Raw genomic sequence first — 15,115 nt, 5'->3', positions numbered from 1 at the left:
ATGAAGATGTTGATTGTGTACGAGTGAGTGAAGATGCATCGTGTTAAAAATCAGGTTAAGAAAAAGTAAGTTTCCCACCAAAACTGTTCAAAATGACGTCATTACGTCATTCCTCCCTTCCGTCATATTTGATCGTCATGATGTGTTCCCATTATTGGCGTATATTTTTAAACCTATACCGGACCTGACTTAAGGGGATGAGAATCTCCGTGGCCACATTCCAGCACAAGCTTGGTTGAACCAACGTCACACAATGAGGTCCGCAGGTCAGAGATTAAGCATGAATTGATCTTCTAGAGGATATCAAATGACATGCCGAGAAAGTGATCATCCGCGTTTGGCTGGCTGTATATCTCTTAGTATCCTCTGGCAGGGCTGAGTGATGGCGTTCATCCCACTTGTCAGAGCTCTGGAATAGTGTAAGCATGTGAAGTAGTCTAAATTACGGGAGATAAGCCTGACGAATACTGACTCTACGCTGTAAGAATGAATCAATATGTGTCATCGTATGCAACGCAGAAGTGCAGAATATCCCACTTTTACGCTATAAGGAGGCTTTGATGTAAATTCCAGCACAGACCGCTCAGATCAAGGTCCAGTTACCTACCCCTCCTTTGGGTATGACTGCATCACCCCCTTTCAATCTACCTTGATAACGCCAAATATAGATTCCAACAACTCGGTCAAAGTCTTCCAACACTTCTTGAATGCCAAGAATACAGTCTGTAAGCGAGTCTTGCTTGATATGTATGATCGGTATGAAGGTGATTCGGTTAAAGGCTCGGTAAAAACCGAATATATCACGAGATTTAGCATTATCCACGAGAAGAGGGGGTCAATTAGCATAACCGAAAAATAATTTCGTTCGAGAGGCAGCGTTTACGAAGGAAGAGCGCTTGCGGTTATGCCATGTTTTCTTTCTTTTCGCGCCGGCTTTCATACTCCAATTCTCCCCCATCATAGACGAATTCAGGCAAAATCATAACTTTGAACAGATGGATTTATTCTGACAGAAACTCACTTTTTAGGAATTCCACTTTCACTTACACCTTTTGGAATCCTCTCACTAGCTCACTCCACAATGTACACCGCTCTTTCAGCTCTCGTATGCTTATCAGGAGCAATCGGCACCCTTGCCCATGGAAGTCATGCTAAAGTCGATCCATGGAATGAACATTATGCCAATACTCCAGATCTCAGTTTTAGCGGAGTAACAAGTTTTGCTCATTTACCGCATGTAAAATGCTTGGATAAACCCGATCAAGCTTTCGATATTGCTTTATTGGGTGTTCCTTTCGATTCTGCCGTTTCTTTCAGACCTGGTAAGCCGATTTTCAGGTCCCCTTCCATCCTCTTCTCATCATTTCAAAGCTGACTCGACTATCTGAACACAGGAGCGAGATTTGGGCCTTATGCTTTGAGAAGTGGTATGTGCGCCAATTATTCTCAGGGATTGGAATCAAGCTGATGCTTGGAGCGATAGGTTCTAGACGACAACGACCCGATAGAGGATATTCCAGCAGATTAGAGGTTAACCCTTATACAAGTGGTCTTTATGTGGTGAGTGCCATGATTTTGCTTGGTGTGATCCCGCTCTTGCAATCTTCAGCTGACATGCTGATCACTTCCAGCTTGATTGTGGAGATGTACCTGTAACTCCCTTCGATCCAGCTACAGCTATCAAGCAAGTTAAAGCAGGCTACAAATCTATATTACATCATCCAGTTGTAAATGAGGAGGAAATGAAGAGGTTACATATGCAGAAAGGATTAGATGGGCAATATCATCCAAGAATCATCGCTTTAGGAGGTGATCACACCATTGTGAGTAGATCTTTTATCTGAAAATTGCGTTTCAACGAAACACAATTAATTGAGTGAAAAACAGGTATTACCAATTCTTGATGCTGTTTCAGAAGTTTACGGACCTGTTTCAGTAATTCACTTTGACGCTCACATAGATACTTGGAACCCTAACAGATATGTTGGAAGTGTATCATTACAAGCAGATGTTAATCACGGTACATTCTTCTGGCACGCTTATGAAAATGGTTACATCAAACCCAATTCATCTATACATGCTGGTATAAGAACTCGTTTCGCCGTGAGTCCAATCTCCTCCTTGCTGTCAACCGACAATCTCTGCATATGCATGAGACACTACCTTGGGATTGAGACTGATGAAATGATATATACAGGGGCCACAAGATTTAGATGATGATGTTACAGCTGGATTTGACCTGATACATACTTTTGATATTGATGATTTTGGAGTGGAATGGATTGCGGAAAAGATCAAAGCTAGAATTGGAAATGGACCTGTAGTGATTTCGCTTGATGTGGATGTAATGGATCCTTCTATAGTGCCTGCTAGTAAGTTACTTTGCCCCGTCTTCATTCAGATACCATTAGACTTGACTAATTTGCTTGGCATTCAGCTGGTACACCTGAATCTGGAGGATGGACTTCAAGGGAATTACGAAGAATCATTCATTCTCTCGTGGGATTGAACGTTGTCGCTTTTGACGTTGTCGAACTTTCACCTGCATATGATACTCAAGGTATGTTCATATGTCAATTGAAATAGGCAAGTATAAAACTGATCAAGGGAAATTCATATGTAATAGCTGAAATCTCCGCTATCGCTGCTGCTGATATGGTTTATGATTTCTTGAGTATTCTAGCTTTAGGAGTAGACGATGACAAAATGAAAGCTACTTCTCGTCAGGTTGACGAATTATAAGGGGAAAGTAATAGGTCATCTTTTAGGAAGTAAAGCATAGGTCAGAGACCTCAGGAGTAAATACATTATCATAAAACTATTCAGTGCATATCATATCATTTTCCATCTTAAGCTGCATCATCAATTAATATAGGAATCCTTTATGACCTCTGTTACAAACGACTTCTTTTCGGACAAGCGAATGTACATTCGGGGCGGGTGCGATGTAAGCGTCAGGCCCTTACCTTCTGTTGGCTGTCAACTCCGATGAAACAATTTACACACGATGATGACGCAGACAAATGCTAGTTGTCATGCATAGCAATCTGATAAAATGCATTCGATATACTACAACTCCAAAAGATGCCTTGACAACCTAGATTTCCCAGTCGGATTCCCAATTTTCAATCGTAAATGATTTTCAACTAACCACGCTGAGTTAAAGCATTTGCATTTGGTTTTTCAGGTAAAGCTTCATCATTAGCAACGAAATGAGCGTAAATCATTCGCTGAGATCGAAACAGGATATTCAGCATACGTCGAATCAGTTTCAGTTTGATTTAAGCCTTCTTACTCACCTTGAGATGATCGAAATAAGTGAATGGTTCTACAGGTTTTTCACCTTCAGGTAACATTCCTGGTAAATTTTGAATAACCTGATCACGTTTAGGTTCAAAGAAGAAGGGCATTGATACTCTATATCTTGATCCTCTATGAATTACTCTATGATAAGTTGATTTATATTGATGTCCTGTTAAAGTATCGATGATGTCACCAATATTGACAACATATGCTCCTGGTATAGGATCCGCTGGAATCCAACTTCCATCTTTTGATTCAACTGATTATTCCCTGGATTGTCAGCTCACACAATCAAGTGAGAAGAGGACAAAGTTGTGTACTGACCTTGTAAGGCACCAGGAGTATCATCAGCTAATAAGAAAGTCAAACACCCATAATCTGTATGAGCACCACATGAAATACCCGATTCTAGATCATGACTATCAGATAGAGGTGGATATCCGATAACTCTTAAAACCCAATAATTATCATCTTGAAGTTGTTCAAAAAGCTCTTCATGACCCAATACATCAGACATAGCTTTCATGAATGCATGTCCAATCTTCTTCCTGTAGAGTAAGTCAAGTCAATGAAAAAATTCTCCGAAATGGTAAAAATATTTTGGAGCTACGGTGAACGTACATTTTTTCAGCGTAATCTAATAAAGTAGCTTTATAACCTGGTAAATCTTCTTCAGCGGGCCAAAGTTGACTTCCCTCTAATTGAGCTGTAGATGGATTGACGGGCTCTGGATAGATGTCAAGTGCCTACCATCAGAATGAGATGAGCAATCATTCTTGAATTTACCTCGACGATTGACAAGGATTTACCTCTTGTTGATCCCTTTTAGCATAAGTTACATTCTCTCCTAACTTTTGATAACCTCTTACTCTGTCCATACTTTTGAAAATATGGATAGCATCTTTCTTCTCTTGCGGAAGTTCAAAGAATTTGTGGCCAAGCTTTAAAAGATCTTTCATGTATTCGGGATCAAGGCCATGTCCGGTAACATAGAAGAAGCCTATACACATGCATGATGAGCGGATAGCCAACGTCACATATGGCCATCTCATCTTAAAATGCTTACCAAATTCTCTACAAGCTTTATCAAGTGTTTGACTGGCTTCTTTCCGAGCTTCGTCGGTTGATGAAGGATCGAGATAAGGTGATATATCAACAATTGGTAATCGCTGAGTACTCATTGATCCGACAGCGGATCGATCTTTTAACATCTCAATATCAGGCATCTTGTAGTTGTCTTTACTATGGATAATTTACTTGCACTTGCGCTTGAGAGAGTAGTGTAATTTATGACGATTGACAGGAGTAATGAAGCATATTTTAACGGTATCTCAGCTTATATTGTATATCAGCTGGGAATCTTATCGGTATCATGTTGCCCGAATAATCCCATTTGGGCGTTTATTCAGCGTGTGATACGGTATCACGAGGTCATAAGTGCGTCCCAAGAAAGAAACGCCTAAGAGGTCAAATTAAGTCTGCATCCCGTATTAAGTTGACTATTGCATAAACCTTCCCCAAGATCAGATGCAAAAAGGGGAAACCCCAAGTAAGTGCACAGACTAGACTTCAGGGACGGGGGGTCAAAGCGCGTTTAATCAGCGTTTAGCATTTAAGGGTTTTTGATCGAATCACGGTACGAAGATTTGATTCCATAGGAAATCCCCGTACTTCTCCTTCTGGCCCACTACTAGTAGGACTCTTGCCAAGACTTATCAAACCCATTCCTTATCGGTAAATTCCGATAAAATATTCTGGATCTCCCCCTTCTAGACTCAGATTATTGGACAAAACTAGCCTGTCACGATACCATGTAATGATTTATTGCGCTTTTCTACCTAAGCGAGGCATCATTTGATAACTTCTTTTCCTCCTTTCGATTGTTGATAACCGATAACAATTGAATAAACGTATAAATATAACTTGGGAGGAATATAAAATATCTTTTCCCTTTCTTTCAGACAAGATAGTTTACCATATTTTGCTCCACCGTCATCATGTCTTACGAAGCTAAGGAGAAAAACCTAGAGGATTATTCCGCTGGAGAACCTCAACAAACCGTCACCGACGAAATCAATCATCAAGATGCTGATGTCAATTTAGCCTTGGCAGATGACCCTCATCGGTATGTGCTTGATGTAAGGCTTACTAGGGAGGAACACAATTGACAGAAACTCTTATAGTGGTTTACGAATGAGGCATGTCCAACTTATTGCTATATCAGGTTCTATAGGTAAGTTCTCTTTGCCGTCGCGTTCTCATGCAGCACAACTCATCACATAACAATTGAAAACTTAGGTTCGGCATTGTTCGTATCTATTGGAAATCCCTTGACCTCTGCTGGCCCTCTTGGTCTGATCCTCGGGGTGGCCATCTGGTGTGCCGTCGTTTGGGCTGCCTCAAATTGCCTGATTGAGATGACTTGCCTTTTACCGGTCGATGGAGGGTTCATCCACTATGCTGGGAGGTTTGTAGATCACAGTTTCGGAATGGCTCTTGGATGGAACGTGAGTCTTCTTTTCATCCAATGACAGATTCGCAACAATTTTGCTGACAGTCCGGGACAATTCAGTATGTAATTACCCAACTCGCCTTAATCTGCTTCGAACTTGTTTCCCTTAATGTCATCGTCGAATACTGGACCACAACCTTACACCCTGCCATAATTATCTCAGTTGGACTAGTTGCGTTCTTCATTATCCAAATTTGGTCTGTTAGATGGTTCGGCGAAATCGAATTCTACATCTCAATCACCAAAGTTTTCCTCATGATTGGTCTCACCCTGTACACTTTCATCGCCATGGTAGGAGGTAATCCAATCCACGACAAATTCGGCTTTAGATATTGGAAAACTCCTGGTCCATTCGCTGGAGAAGTCAACTTCAGAAAGGTATTGACTGGTATCTTTGACTCGTTGAGTTGGGCCACTTTTGCGTAAGTTTACCATGTCAAGCTTTAAGCTGCAGATGATAGTGCTAATTTGAGCGCATTCCTCCTACTTAGCGTCGTTGGTCCTGATTACATCTCATTGATCGCGGGAGAAGTCAAGAATCCTAGACGAATCCTACCTAAAGCTTTCAACTCGACAATTTATCGTATCTTATGCTTCTACCTAACCGGTGCTCTTTGTGTTGGGATCGTTTCGTCCTCAACAGATGAGAGTCTTCTTGGAGCCATTGCTGCCGGTGCTCCAGGTGCCGCCAAGAGTCCTTATGTCATCTGTGAGCACAAATCCTCTGCGATTTTCACGAGGCACCTCCGACTGATCCAATGACGAACAGCTATGAACCGACTAGGTATCCCCGTTCTTCCGTCTTTGGTCAATGCTCTTATCTTGATCAGTATCTTCTCCACCGGAAACTCTTTCACCTTTGTAGCCAGTAGATCCTTATTCAGTCTTGCTCAAAAAGGTCAAGCTCCCGCTATCCTTAAAAGAGTCAACAAACAAGGTGTACCTTGGGTAGCAGTGTGTGTAACTCTTGCTTTCGGTTGTCTTTCTTATTTATCAGTCTCCTCGGGTACTGTCAAAGTTTTGAATTGGTGGATCAATTTGGTCGGTGCTGCCCAACTTGTCTCCTGGACCTGTATTGCCATGTGAGCCTATTCACTTTTACAGACAAGTTTTCCCATATGCTGATCAATTGGTCTCAATTAGCACTTATCTACGATTCCGAAAAGGATTGAAAGCTCAGAATCTACTCAATACCGGTTATCTTCCAGTTAAAGGGTACCTACAACCTTTCTCAGGCTGGTACGTCCTTGTTTGGTCACCTATCGTCTTCTTCTTCAGGTGAGTTCAGTCTTTTAGGCATAACATGAACAGAAAGCTACTTGAAGGTGGCTAACTTACATTTGGTGTAGTGGATACTATTTATTCTATCCTGGAAGTTTCGCTGGACCGGATTTCGTTTTCGCTTACGGCAGTATCTTCCTCTTTTTGGCCATTTACATCGGATCCAAGATCTATCAAACAGTTCGAATGAACCAGAAACAATTCATAATTCCAGCAGATCAAATTGATTTCGTATCTGATATAGATCATATTGACGCTTTAACTCAAGCTTCGGAAGCTAAGAGAGCTAGAAAACCTCAAAATTTAGGTCAAAAGATTTCGGATTTCTTCTTCTAGACAAATTTTAATTGAATGCCGTCCGCGGAAATTCGTCCCTCTGTCTTACCGCTTACTAGGGGAAATGTCTCCGTCGCGATGATGGACAGTATGGAATAGTTGTTTTTGTAGTTGTGCACAGGATATACAGTTTGACGTATGCATTGTCTCTGGTTAAATCGTGCAATCTCGTTCTCCACTAACCGTGCAGACCGTTCAAAGCTAATCTCAGACCAAATGGCACGAATGATGACATCATGTCAAAATGGTATGGAAGAACACATTGCATGCGTAAAGTATATAATATACACGCAAGGGAAAAAGCTATCTCCTATAGACAATATGGCCGACCGGTCAATCAGTGTTGAACGTATCCCAGGAGAAGCTCTTCGAATTCTCCTAATCCAGGTAATCGGCCTTTTGATATCCATTTATTTGCCCAAGCATCAATCTTCGAGGCCATATTCGAAGGCTCGAACCCAAAGTGATCATATAGTTGTTGCTGAGGCGCAGAATGACCCTGATGGTAAGCACCCACGTATCAGTCAGCATGGACACCTTTTCAGCTTGTGAGTGACTCACAAAAGTATGCATTGATAACGACGCGTGAGCGTATTTAGCCCATCCGTAGGATGCCCATGCTTCGATAGCTACTACCAGGTTCGACGATGGTCTTAAGACAGATTCTCTGTACTCAATTGATTGTAAATCGAAGTGTCTTTGAGATGGCATCGAAACAACTCGGATCTTTTTCAGCGACTTCAGTTTCTCGGCGGTATCAATTGCCCGGTACACTTCGGCACCAGTAGCGATGATGGTCAACTCGGGTTCCTCAATATCCGCTCCATGCACGATATAGGCACCTGATTGAACTTTGTTTCTATCTGATCCTGGGAGCAAAGGGACAGGTTGTCTAGATAGGGTGAATATAGAAGGCGTGTTTTTAGACTGCTCGTCAAGGGCAAGGGTCCACATTCCCATACATTCTTCGGCATCTGCAGGACGGATCAGATTGATATTTGGTAAAGCTCTATAGAAGGACGCAAGAGCCACTGGTTGGTGAGTTGGACCATCTTCTCCAATACCAATCGAGTCGTGCGTTGCAATACCTATGAAACGAAGCTGTTGGAGAGCAGCCATTCTTGCCGCAGGAGCAGCATAGATCCAAAACATGAAAAATGTCGACATGATTGGAATGAATGCACCCTTCTGGTAAGCGGCAATACCGTTACCAATGCCAACCATGCCGAATTCCCTAATACCGTATCTGATTTGTCTACCTGAATAATCACCCAGACCTGACCCAGGTTTCTGAAATTCAACCTGACCCTTGAAATTGACGAAGGTAGATTCCAGTAGATCAGCTGAACCAGCAACAAAGGTCTTGTATTTGGGGGCAAGAGCTTGCACAACGATACCACTTGATTTCCTAGTCGGCTGAGCTGCCTGAGGAAGATCAGCTTTAGAAGGTAAGCTATGTTGCCAATCTTCAGTAGTCCATTCTCCGCTTATTCTTCGAGACAGTTCTTCGTGTTCTGCTGGGTATTTTCTTCTGTATTGGCTGAAAGTTTCATTCCATTGTTGCTCGACCTTGGCTCCTTTGTCTTTGATGCCTGAGAAGTATTCGTACACTTTAGGAGGTATGACAAATCGGTCCTCAGGCTTGAAGCCTAATTGGGTTTTCACGTATGCCACTTCATCGTCACCTAAAGCTTGACCGTGTGCAGGGCCAGTATTGGCTTTTCGAGATGAATAACCGATGACTGTTCGGATGTTCAAGAATATCGGTTTCCCCTTCAATCGCTTGGCTTTATCGAAACCTTCTAAAACAGCAGCAAGCTGGTTCGACATATTGAGATGAGCAGAGCCCCATGCACGAGAATGAATGATAGTCAACTCACATCATTCGATCCATCATAAACATCTATGACATGCCACCCTTGTGCCAGCAACTTGGCAGAAGTGTCCTCCGTAAAGCAATTGTCTATGCGACCATCGACCGTGACACTGTTATTGTCATATACGAGTATCAAGTTGTCAAGCCCAAGATGTCCAGCGAGTGAAATGGCTACGTTCGTTTCCCAGCATAAGCTATTTTTCCAAGAAGATAAGCCCGCTCCTCGATGGGCTTACATTCTTGTCCGACACCTTCTTGTATACACCCGTCACCGGTGAAGCACCAGATTTTGTTGTCTATTGGCTTGATGTCATCCTTGTTATAGATAGCCGCGAGGTTTTTGGAAGCAATTGCCATACCGACGGCATTTGAAATACCTTGTCCCAGAGGTCCTGTGGTGACTTCGATACCAGGATACTCGATCTCAGGGTGACCAGCAGCCATTGATCCATACGTCTTAGGAGAATGGTAATTTTTCACCTGATCTAAAGTCCAAGCTTCGTACCCAGAGAAATGCAGGAAGAGGTATTGGAATAAACAAGCATGACCTGCAGAAAGGATGAATCCTTGGTGACTAGTTTATTAGCTAAGATACTGGTATCGTATCTCAGCTGAAGGTGCTTACGATCTCTGTTGAACCATTCTGGATTGGCAGGGTTGTATTTCATCTCGTATCTCCATAAAGCTATACCGATAGCAGCAGCCCCCATGACGGTTCCGGGATGACCTCCTTTATACTGTGCACAGTGTAAGCACGGTATCATCCAGCGTCTGGCGGACAACCAAATAGCTTACCTGTTGACATAGATCCGCAGCGAGACATCTGATGGTATTGAGGACAAGTTGTTCTTCCCCAGGCTGTCCGTGTCATCAGTGGTTAGCTTTCGCAAGCCGCGTGCTTGACACCGTTGACCGAGGACTTACGGACGTGATCTTGCTAGTAGTTGCGGCATCTTTGACGAGGTGGGAGTGTCCATTGACTGGCTGTCCGACAGCTACGGTTGTCATGATTACTATATGCGCTGAATGGCGAAGTCTAGTACAATAATTTTCTGATGAGTGATAGTCGATCAACCCTTATCATTCAGCTTTTTATTCATTGCAGATGATCCAACTAAACTAGTCATTCTTCAGTTCTACCTTATACGGTCCGACAGATGACCTATGAGTATCGTGAGGATATTGATAATCTATATTGTATGACGATAACCGGTGATTGCAACGGAAGACCTATTGAGAAGGTCAATTAGGTGAAGAAACGTCACGTGTTGATCGCCGAGCTCTCGGGTCGTGCCTTGGCTCCCTTTGACGGTCCGTTTATTTATTTGTTTGGTTCCGGTTACCATCAAGATCTTACCCTCAGCTGTCTTCCAGCCATCGTGATCCCACGAGATTGCATCGAGGCTGCCGGCCGGTTTTTAAGTAGTAGACTGTCAGCAATGCGGAGATTGGCATGTGGAGAGCGCAAGAGATGCTCTATATGCTATACCTGTCGGCGCAACTTTCACCATGGCAGGTTGGCAAATCTTTAGGAGTGGAAGCATAGGTGGACCTGCCTAGTCGCCGTTCTGCTTCACTTCACGTCTTGGGTGGTATCACTAGGCAGCAGTACGAAGCATTTCCTCAAGTCGACATTGAGGAGGCAGTGAAGTCTAGATTGTTCCAACAAATGCATGCGTATATTCAGTACTGGTGCGGGAATCGAGGCCATACAAAATCCAAGGAAGGGAAATGAATCCGTCTAATACGCAGTGTGACCACCATCAACAAGGAGGTCGGCCCCTGTTACGAAGCTGGAAGCTTTGCTGAGTAAGAACAATACAGGGCCGCGAAATTCGTCTGGAGTAGACAACCTGTGAAGCATACTTCCACTGAGCCATTCCGCTTCCAATTCTTTCTTTTCTGCTAATAGCTGGTCTGTCATGGCTGTACGTATATAACCGGGAGATAAACTCTGCATGAACATGGCGTTTAGTAAGTAAGCGGCCTCCTCCCATATACGACGTAGGCGACTCACGTTGACCCTAATTCCATATTCACCCCACTCAGCCGCAGCACTTCTGCATAATTGCAGAAGAGCAGATTTAGAAGTGTTGTAGGCCAAACATGTAAGCCCTGTTTTTAGAGATAAGTCCCGATACAAGGAAGTACGAAGTGATCGATTTACCTTTATTCGCGATGGAACCAGACATAGAAGCTGTGACTACGATACTTCCCCGAATTCCCCGGTGCTTCATTTCTCGTGCAGCTGCTTGAGCGGTAATGAAGGTACCTTCTCGCAATCGTCTCAGCTTCGTACGGACCTAACGCGATTATCAGGACACTGACCGGTCACGTTCACCTCCATGATTCTTCTGAAATCCTTGATAGGCATATCCAATGCCGTGATCATCTGTTGGATACCAGCGGCTCCGAAGAAACCAGTAATAGGGTATTGAGATGATGCATAGATATCCCCGAAGACTTTTTCGACAGCTTCTTCGTTGGTGATATCTAATTGACGGTAATCTATTTTTCCGCCGTACTTGGCAGCTGTATCTTGAGCGATGGTCCATTCGTCTTGGTTGGGGTTCGGTAAGATATCCACGCAGGTGACGTGGGCAGCAGAGGCTTCGAGAAGTGAGGTTGCGATACATAAACCTAATCCTCGCGCTCCTCCTGTCACAATGACTCCTTGATTCGCTAGAGAGAAGAGTTGAGTGGTAGGAATCGACGCAAGTTTGGCTTCGGAAACTTTGGGGTCAGGTATACACTTTCGACCGTTTGTCAAGTTCAAAATCTTTACTCACAGCCTTCATCCTTCAGTCCACCCACAACGGCAGTATCGATCGTTGTCTCTGCTTTTATGATTGCAGCTCCCTGATCTTCAGAAGAGAAGCCTTCGCCTTCATGCACTCCATTGATAGCCATTATGTTTTGGAAGAACGATGCTTGACTGCTGTTGTGATCCATTCTGAAATGATTATGAGTGAGAAGTCGAACAAACACATTTCTCGTGAGTATGCATGTGATCGTTGACTACCTGGTTCCCCAGACCCCGCATTTTTAGGATCCGGTGGGCGGTCGGACCGAAACTCTAGTAAGGCACGACCCATCAAACTGAACAGCTTCAGCTCGGTAGGTTCCTTGGCGAAGTAAGCAACTTCTACGCTCACAATCTCGTCACCTTGAGAACATCTGAGCCCTTCTTCTAGTGCCGAGACATCAAGAAATGTCGTCGAAGCGGGGCATCAGTGAGTAGACTGAACTAAGCACGACAAACAGCCGGGGCCGTTTCTCGTCATTCGGAGGGTCTGGAGTGACCCAGCTCAGATGGTTGTAAATATATAAGGTGGGAATTATCTAATCTTCCCCAATCTCAACAGCTTTCGTGCTAACACGGGAACATCAGCAATCTCAGAGGCTGGGACTCGAAAATCATCATGATGATAGGCAATACTTCTAAATTCCGTGGCCGAGTAGTACAGTGGGCCATCACTGCAGCGTGAGTGAGCAGTGCATGATATCACGAGAACCACATAAATTGATATAATGTTATGTTATAGTTGTGGTTCCGCTTTCTTGTGAGTTTTTCTTTACAGACTTTTCTCAGTAAAACCTCAAGTTCTGATCCTCTTTCAGGCTTTTTGGGTACGACCAAGGGGTCATGTCCGGTCTCCTCACGGGTTCGGCTTTCACCAAGCAATTCCCCGAAATTGGTAAGTCACAAGGACCCATGGTCGCTGGTACACAAAGCTCATGACTGAAGGCTCGCATAGATACCACTGACAGCGGGAGTGGTTCTGCGTCCTTACAAGGTACGGTCGTTGCTATATACGAGATCGGCTGTTTATTCGGGTCCATCTTTACCTTCTTTATGGGCGAAAGATTCGGTCGACGACGAACAATCATGTTAGGCTGCTCGGTATTGATTGTCGGTGCGACCCTGCAAACGGCTTCTTTTGGAATTCCACAACTCATCGTTGGTCGTATCATTACTGGTCTAGGCAATGGTATCAATACAAGTACGGTTCCGGTCTGGCACAGTGAGACCACCCACGCTCACGACCGTGGCAAGGCTTTGGCTATCGAACTGGCTATAAACATCTTTGGTGTTGTAAGTGAAACTTGATGTGCACATGGCATCACGCTGATTCACACATCAGATGTCCGCATATTGGATTGACTACGGCTTAAGTTTTGTCAACTCTCCAGCTCAATTCAGGGTGCCTTTGGCGATACAAATGGCCTTCGCCGTTGTTACTATTGTCATCATTCTGTTTTGTCCCGAATCACCCAGATGGCTGCTCAAACATGGCAGAGAGGGCGAAGCTCGAGCTGTACTAGAGCAGTTGTCAACTTATAAGGGCATTGATCGAATGGAACAACTTGATTCGGACTTCGGGTCTATCAAGCTTGCCTTGATTGAAGAACAGGAAGCCTCGATCAAAGACAAGAATGGAAATCCAGTATCCGCTGTACGAGCCTGTTTCACTCTTGGAAAAGAGCGATACTTTCATCGAGTCATGCTTGGTGTCGGCTCTCAGTTCATGCAACAGCTTTGTGGAATCAACTTGATCACCTATTGTGAGTGTAGCGCCCAAAGATGATGGCGATGATCTCCCTGTGCAGTCGGGCTGACTCTCCTGTCATAGACGCTCCTGTCATCTTTGAGCAATCCGTCGGTCTGAGTCACGACATATCCCTCCTGCTATCTGGATTTAACGGTATTGCTTACTTCTTATCCTCTCTGATTCCAATCTGGATCATCGATCGAGTTGGGAGAGTAAGTCCTCTTGGATCCGAGCGCTGTAACTCATGCTAATGTATGAGAATCCTGTAGAGAAAGCTCATGCTGTTCGCTGCTGCTGGTCAATGTGCTTGTATGGCTATATTGGCGGGTACAACTTCGGTCAGTTTCGTTGGGACCGGTATCGTGGCTGCCGTTATGCTTTTCTTGTTCAAGTGAGTGTTTGATTCGGTCATCTAGGTGATAATTTCCTTGCACCGCTGACGACCATTCGTCCGAAGCTTTTTCTTCGCCGTGGGTCTCCTTGCTATCCCATGGTTGCTTCCTGCCGAGTATGCTCCACTCCCGATTCGAGCATCCGCTGCTGCGTTGGCTTCCGCTTCTAATTGGATTGTAAGTCTGCTCACTTGCAGTATTTTCGGAGCAAAAGGTTGATTTTCTCTCGTTCAGTTCACCTTCCTCGTTGTCGAGATCACTCCGGTGTCGATCAAGTCTATTGGTTATAGAACTTACATCTATTTTTGCGTCTTTAATGCCTGTTTCCTACCTTTGATCTACTTCTTCTATCCTGAGACCGCTAAACTCACGCTTGAGCAAATCGATTTGTTATTCACTGGTGAGAAGGTCTTGTTAAGTTTCCCTAGAGTGAGTTCTTAGGTAGATTTCAGCTTTTCCACAGTCTTCGCTTACTTGAATTCTGTAGAGTCTGGAAGGCGCCCGCGAGGGGGACCACTTGGAGGCTGGCAATCCAAATTCCGAAGCGGCTTCCGCTGCCGCAGACGAGAAGGCTCTGATCGAAACATCGCACAACGATCAGGTCAGCGGCACTATAACTGCATAAAACCCCACCTCTCGATCGTCCAGGCCATGCATCATACGAGTTACCATCTGATATATAAAGCTTGGAAGCCCATTAGCCGATATATGCATGTATATACATTTTTCTCATACATACTGAGGACATCCTCTAGAATCGGATTTTACGTACATTTCTACACGTCTTGTAATCTGGCCAGTTGATGGATTTCCAGCCGTTCTTTCTCGCACTTTGTCGCTTTTTGGTGCAGTTTTGCCTTGC

The 15,115-nt window shown here is 44.0% G+C and overlaps 6 protein-coding genes across 6 annotated transcripts; 3 read left to right on the top strand and 3 right to left on the bottom strand.

The window, feature by feature from the left end:
* Window positions 1–1,081: 1,081 nt before the first annotated feature.
* On the top strand, window positions 1,082–2,742 carry I206_104437 (agmatinase; the record flags this gene model as incomplete). The annotated part of the gene is made up of 8 exons (XM_019155722.1): window positions 1,082–1,322; window positions 1,395–1,427; window positions 1,484–1,560; window positions 1,632–1,823; window positions 1,888–2,103; window positions 2,198–2,372; window positions 2,438–2,560; window positions 2,627–2,742. 8 exons carry the CDS (start codon window positions 1,082–1,084, stop codon window positions 2,740–2,742), a joined length of 1,173 nt encoding a protein of 390 aa, XP_019010680.1.
* Window positions 2,743–3,146: 404 nt separating this feature from the next.
* On the bottom strand, window positions 3,147–4,529 carry I206_104436 (uncharacterized protein; the record flags this gene model as incomplete). The annotated part of the gene is made up of 6 exons (XM_019155723.1): window positions 3,147–3,230; window positions 3,300–3,562; window positions 3,628–3,851; window positions 3,925–4,049; window positions 4,113–4,303; window positions 4,370–4,529. 6 exons carry the CDS (start codon window positions 4,527–4,529, stop codon window positions 3,147–3,149), a joined length of 1,047 nt encoding a protein of 348 aa, XP_019010681.1.
* Window positions 4,530–5,300: 771 nt separating this feature from the next.
* On the top strand, window positions 5,301–7,432 carry I206_104435 (uncharacterized protein; the record flags this gene model as incomplete). The annotated part of the gene is made up of 8 exons (XM_019155724.1): window positions 5,301–5,428; window positions 5,487–5,536; window positions 5,602–5,810; window positions 5,876–6,237; window positions 6,307–6,524; window positions 6,585–6,897; window positions 6,959–7,093; window positions 7,165–7,432. 8 exons carry the CDS (start codon window positions 5,301–5,303, stop codon window positions 7,430–7,432), a joined length of 1,683 nt encoding a protein of 560 aa, XP_019010682.1.
* A 337-nt stretch (window positions 7,433–7,769) lies between these two features.
* Window positions 7,770–10,316, bottom strand: I206_104434 (transketolase; the record flags this gene model as incomplete). Its single annotated transcript, XM_019155725.1, has 7 exons — window positions 7,770–7,931; window positions 7,994–9,250; window positions 9,313–9,479; window positions 9,545–9,874; window positions 9,934–10,045; window positions 10,104–10,166; window positions 10,233–10,316. 7 exons carry the CDS (start codon window positions 10,314–10,316, stop codon window positions 7,770–7,772), a joined length of 2,175 nt encoding a protein of 724 aa, XP_019010683.1.
* Window positions 10,317–11,049: 733 nt separating this feature from the next.
* Window positions 11,050–12,218, bottom strand: I206_104433 (uncharacterized protein; the record flags this gene model as incomplete). Its single annotated transcript, XM_070202951.1, has 5 exons — window positions 11,050–11,262; window positions 11,326–11,423; window positions 11,476–11,580; window positions 11,637–12,041; window positions 12,098–12,218. The coding sequence occupies 5 exons, from the start codon at window positions 12,216–12,218 to the stop codon at window positions 11,050–11,052; spliced, it is 942 nt and encodes a 313-aa protein (XP_070059052.1).
* Window positions 12,219–12,730: 512 nt separating this feature from the next.
* I206_104432 (uncharacterized protein) lies at window positions 12,731–14,878 on the top strand (the record flags this gene model as incomplete). Its single annotated transcript, XM_019155727.1, has 10 exons — window positions 12,731–12,792; window positions 12,854–12,871; window positions 12,930–13,006; window positions 13,067–13,404; window positions 13,454–13,874; window positions 13,943–14,073; window positions 14,131–14,252; window positions 14,319–14,430; window positions 14,488–14,682; window positions 14,741–14,878. 10 exons carry the CDS (start codon window positions 12,731–12,733, stop codon window positions 14,876–14,878), a joined length of 1,614 nt encoding a protein of 537 aa, XP_019010685.1.
* Window positions 14,879–15,115: the final 237 nt, after the last annotated feature.

Source organism: Kwoniella pini, chromosome 5 (genome assembly GCF_000512605.2).
Source record: "Kwoniella pini CBS 10737 chromosome 5, complete sequence".
In the NCBI taxonomy this organism is placed as follows: Eukaryota; Fungi; Basidiomycota; class Tremellomycetes; order Tremellales; family Cryptococcaceae; genus Kwoniella; species Kwoniella pini.
This window is presented reverse-complemented; position numbering and strand designations above follow the sequence as displayed.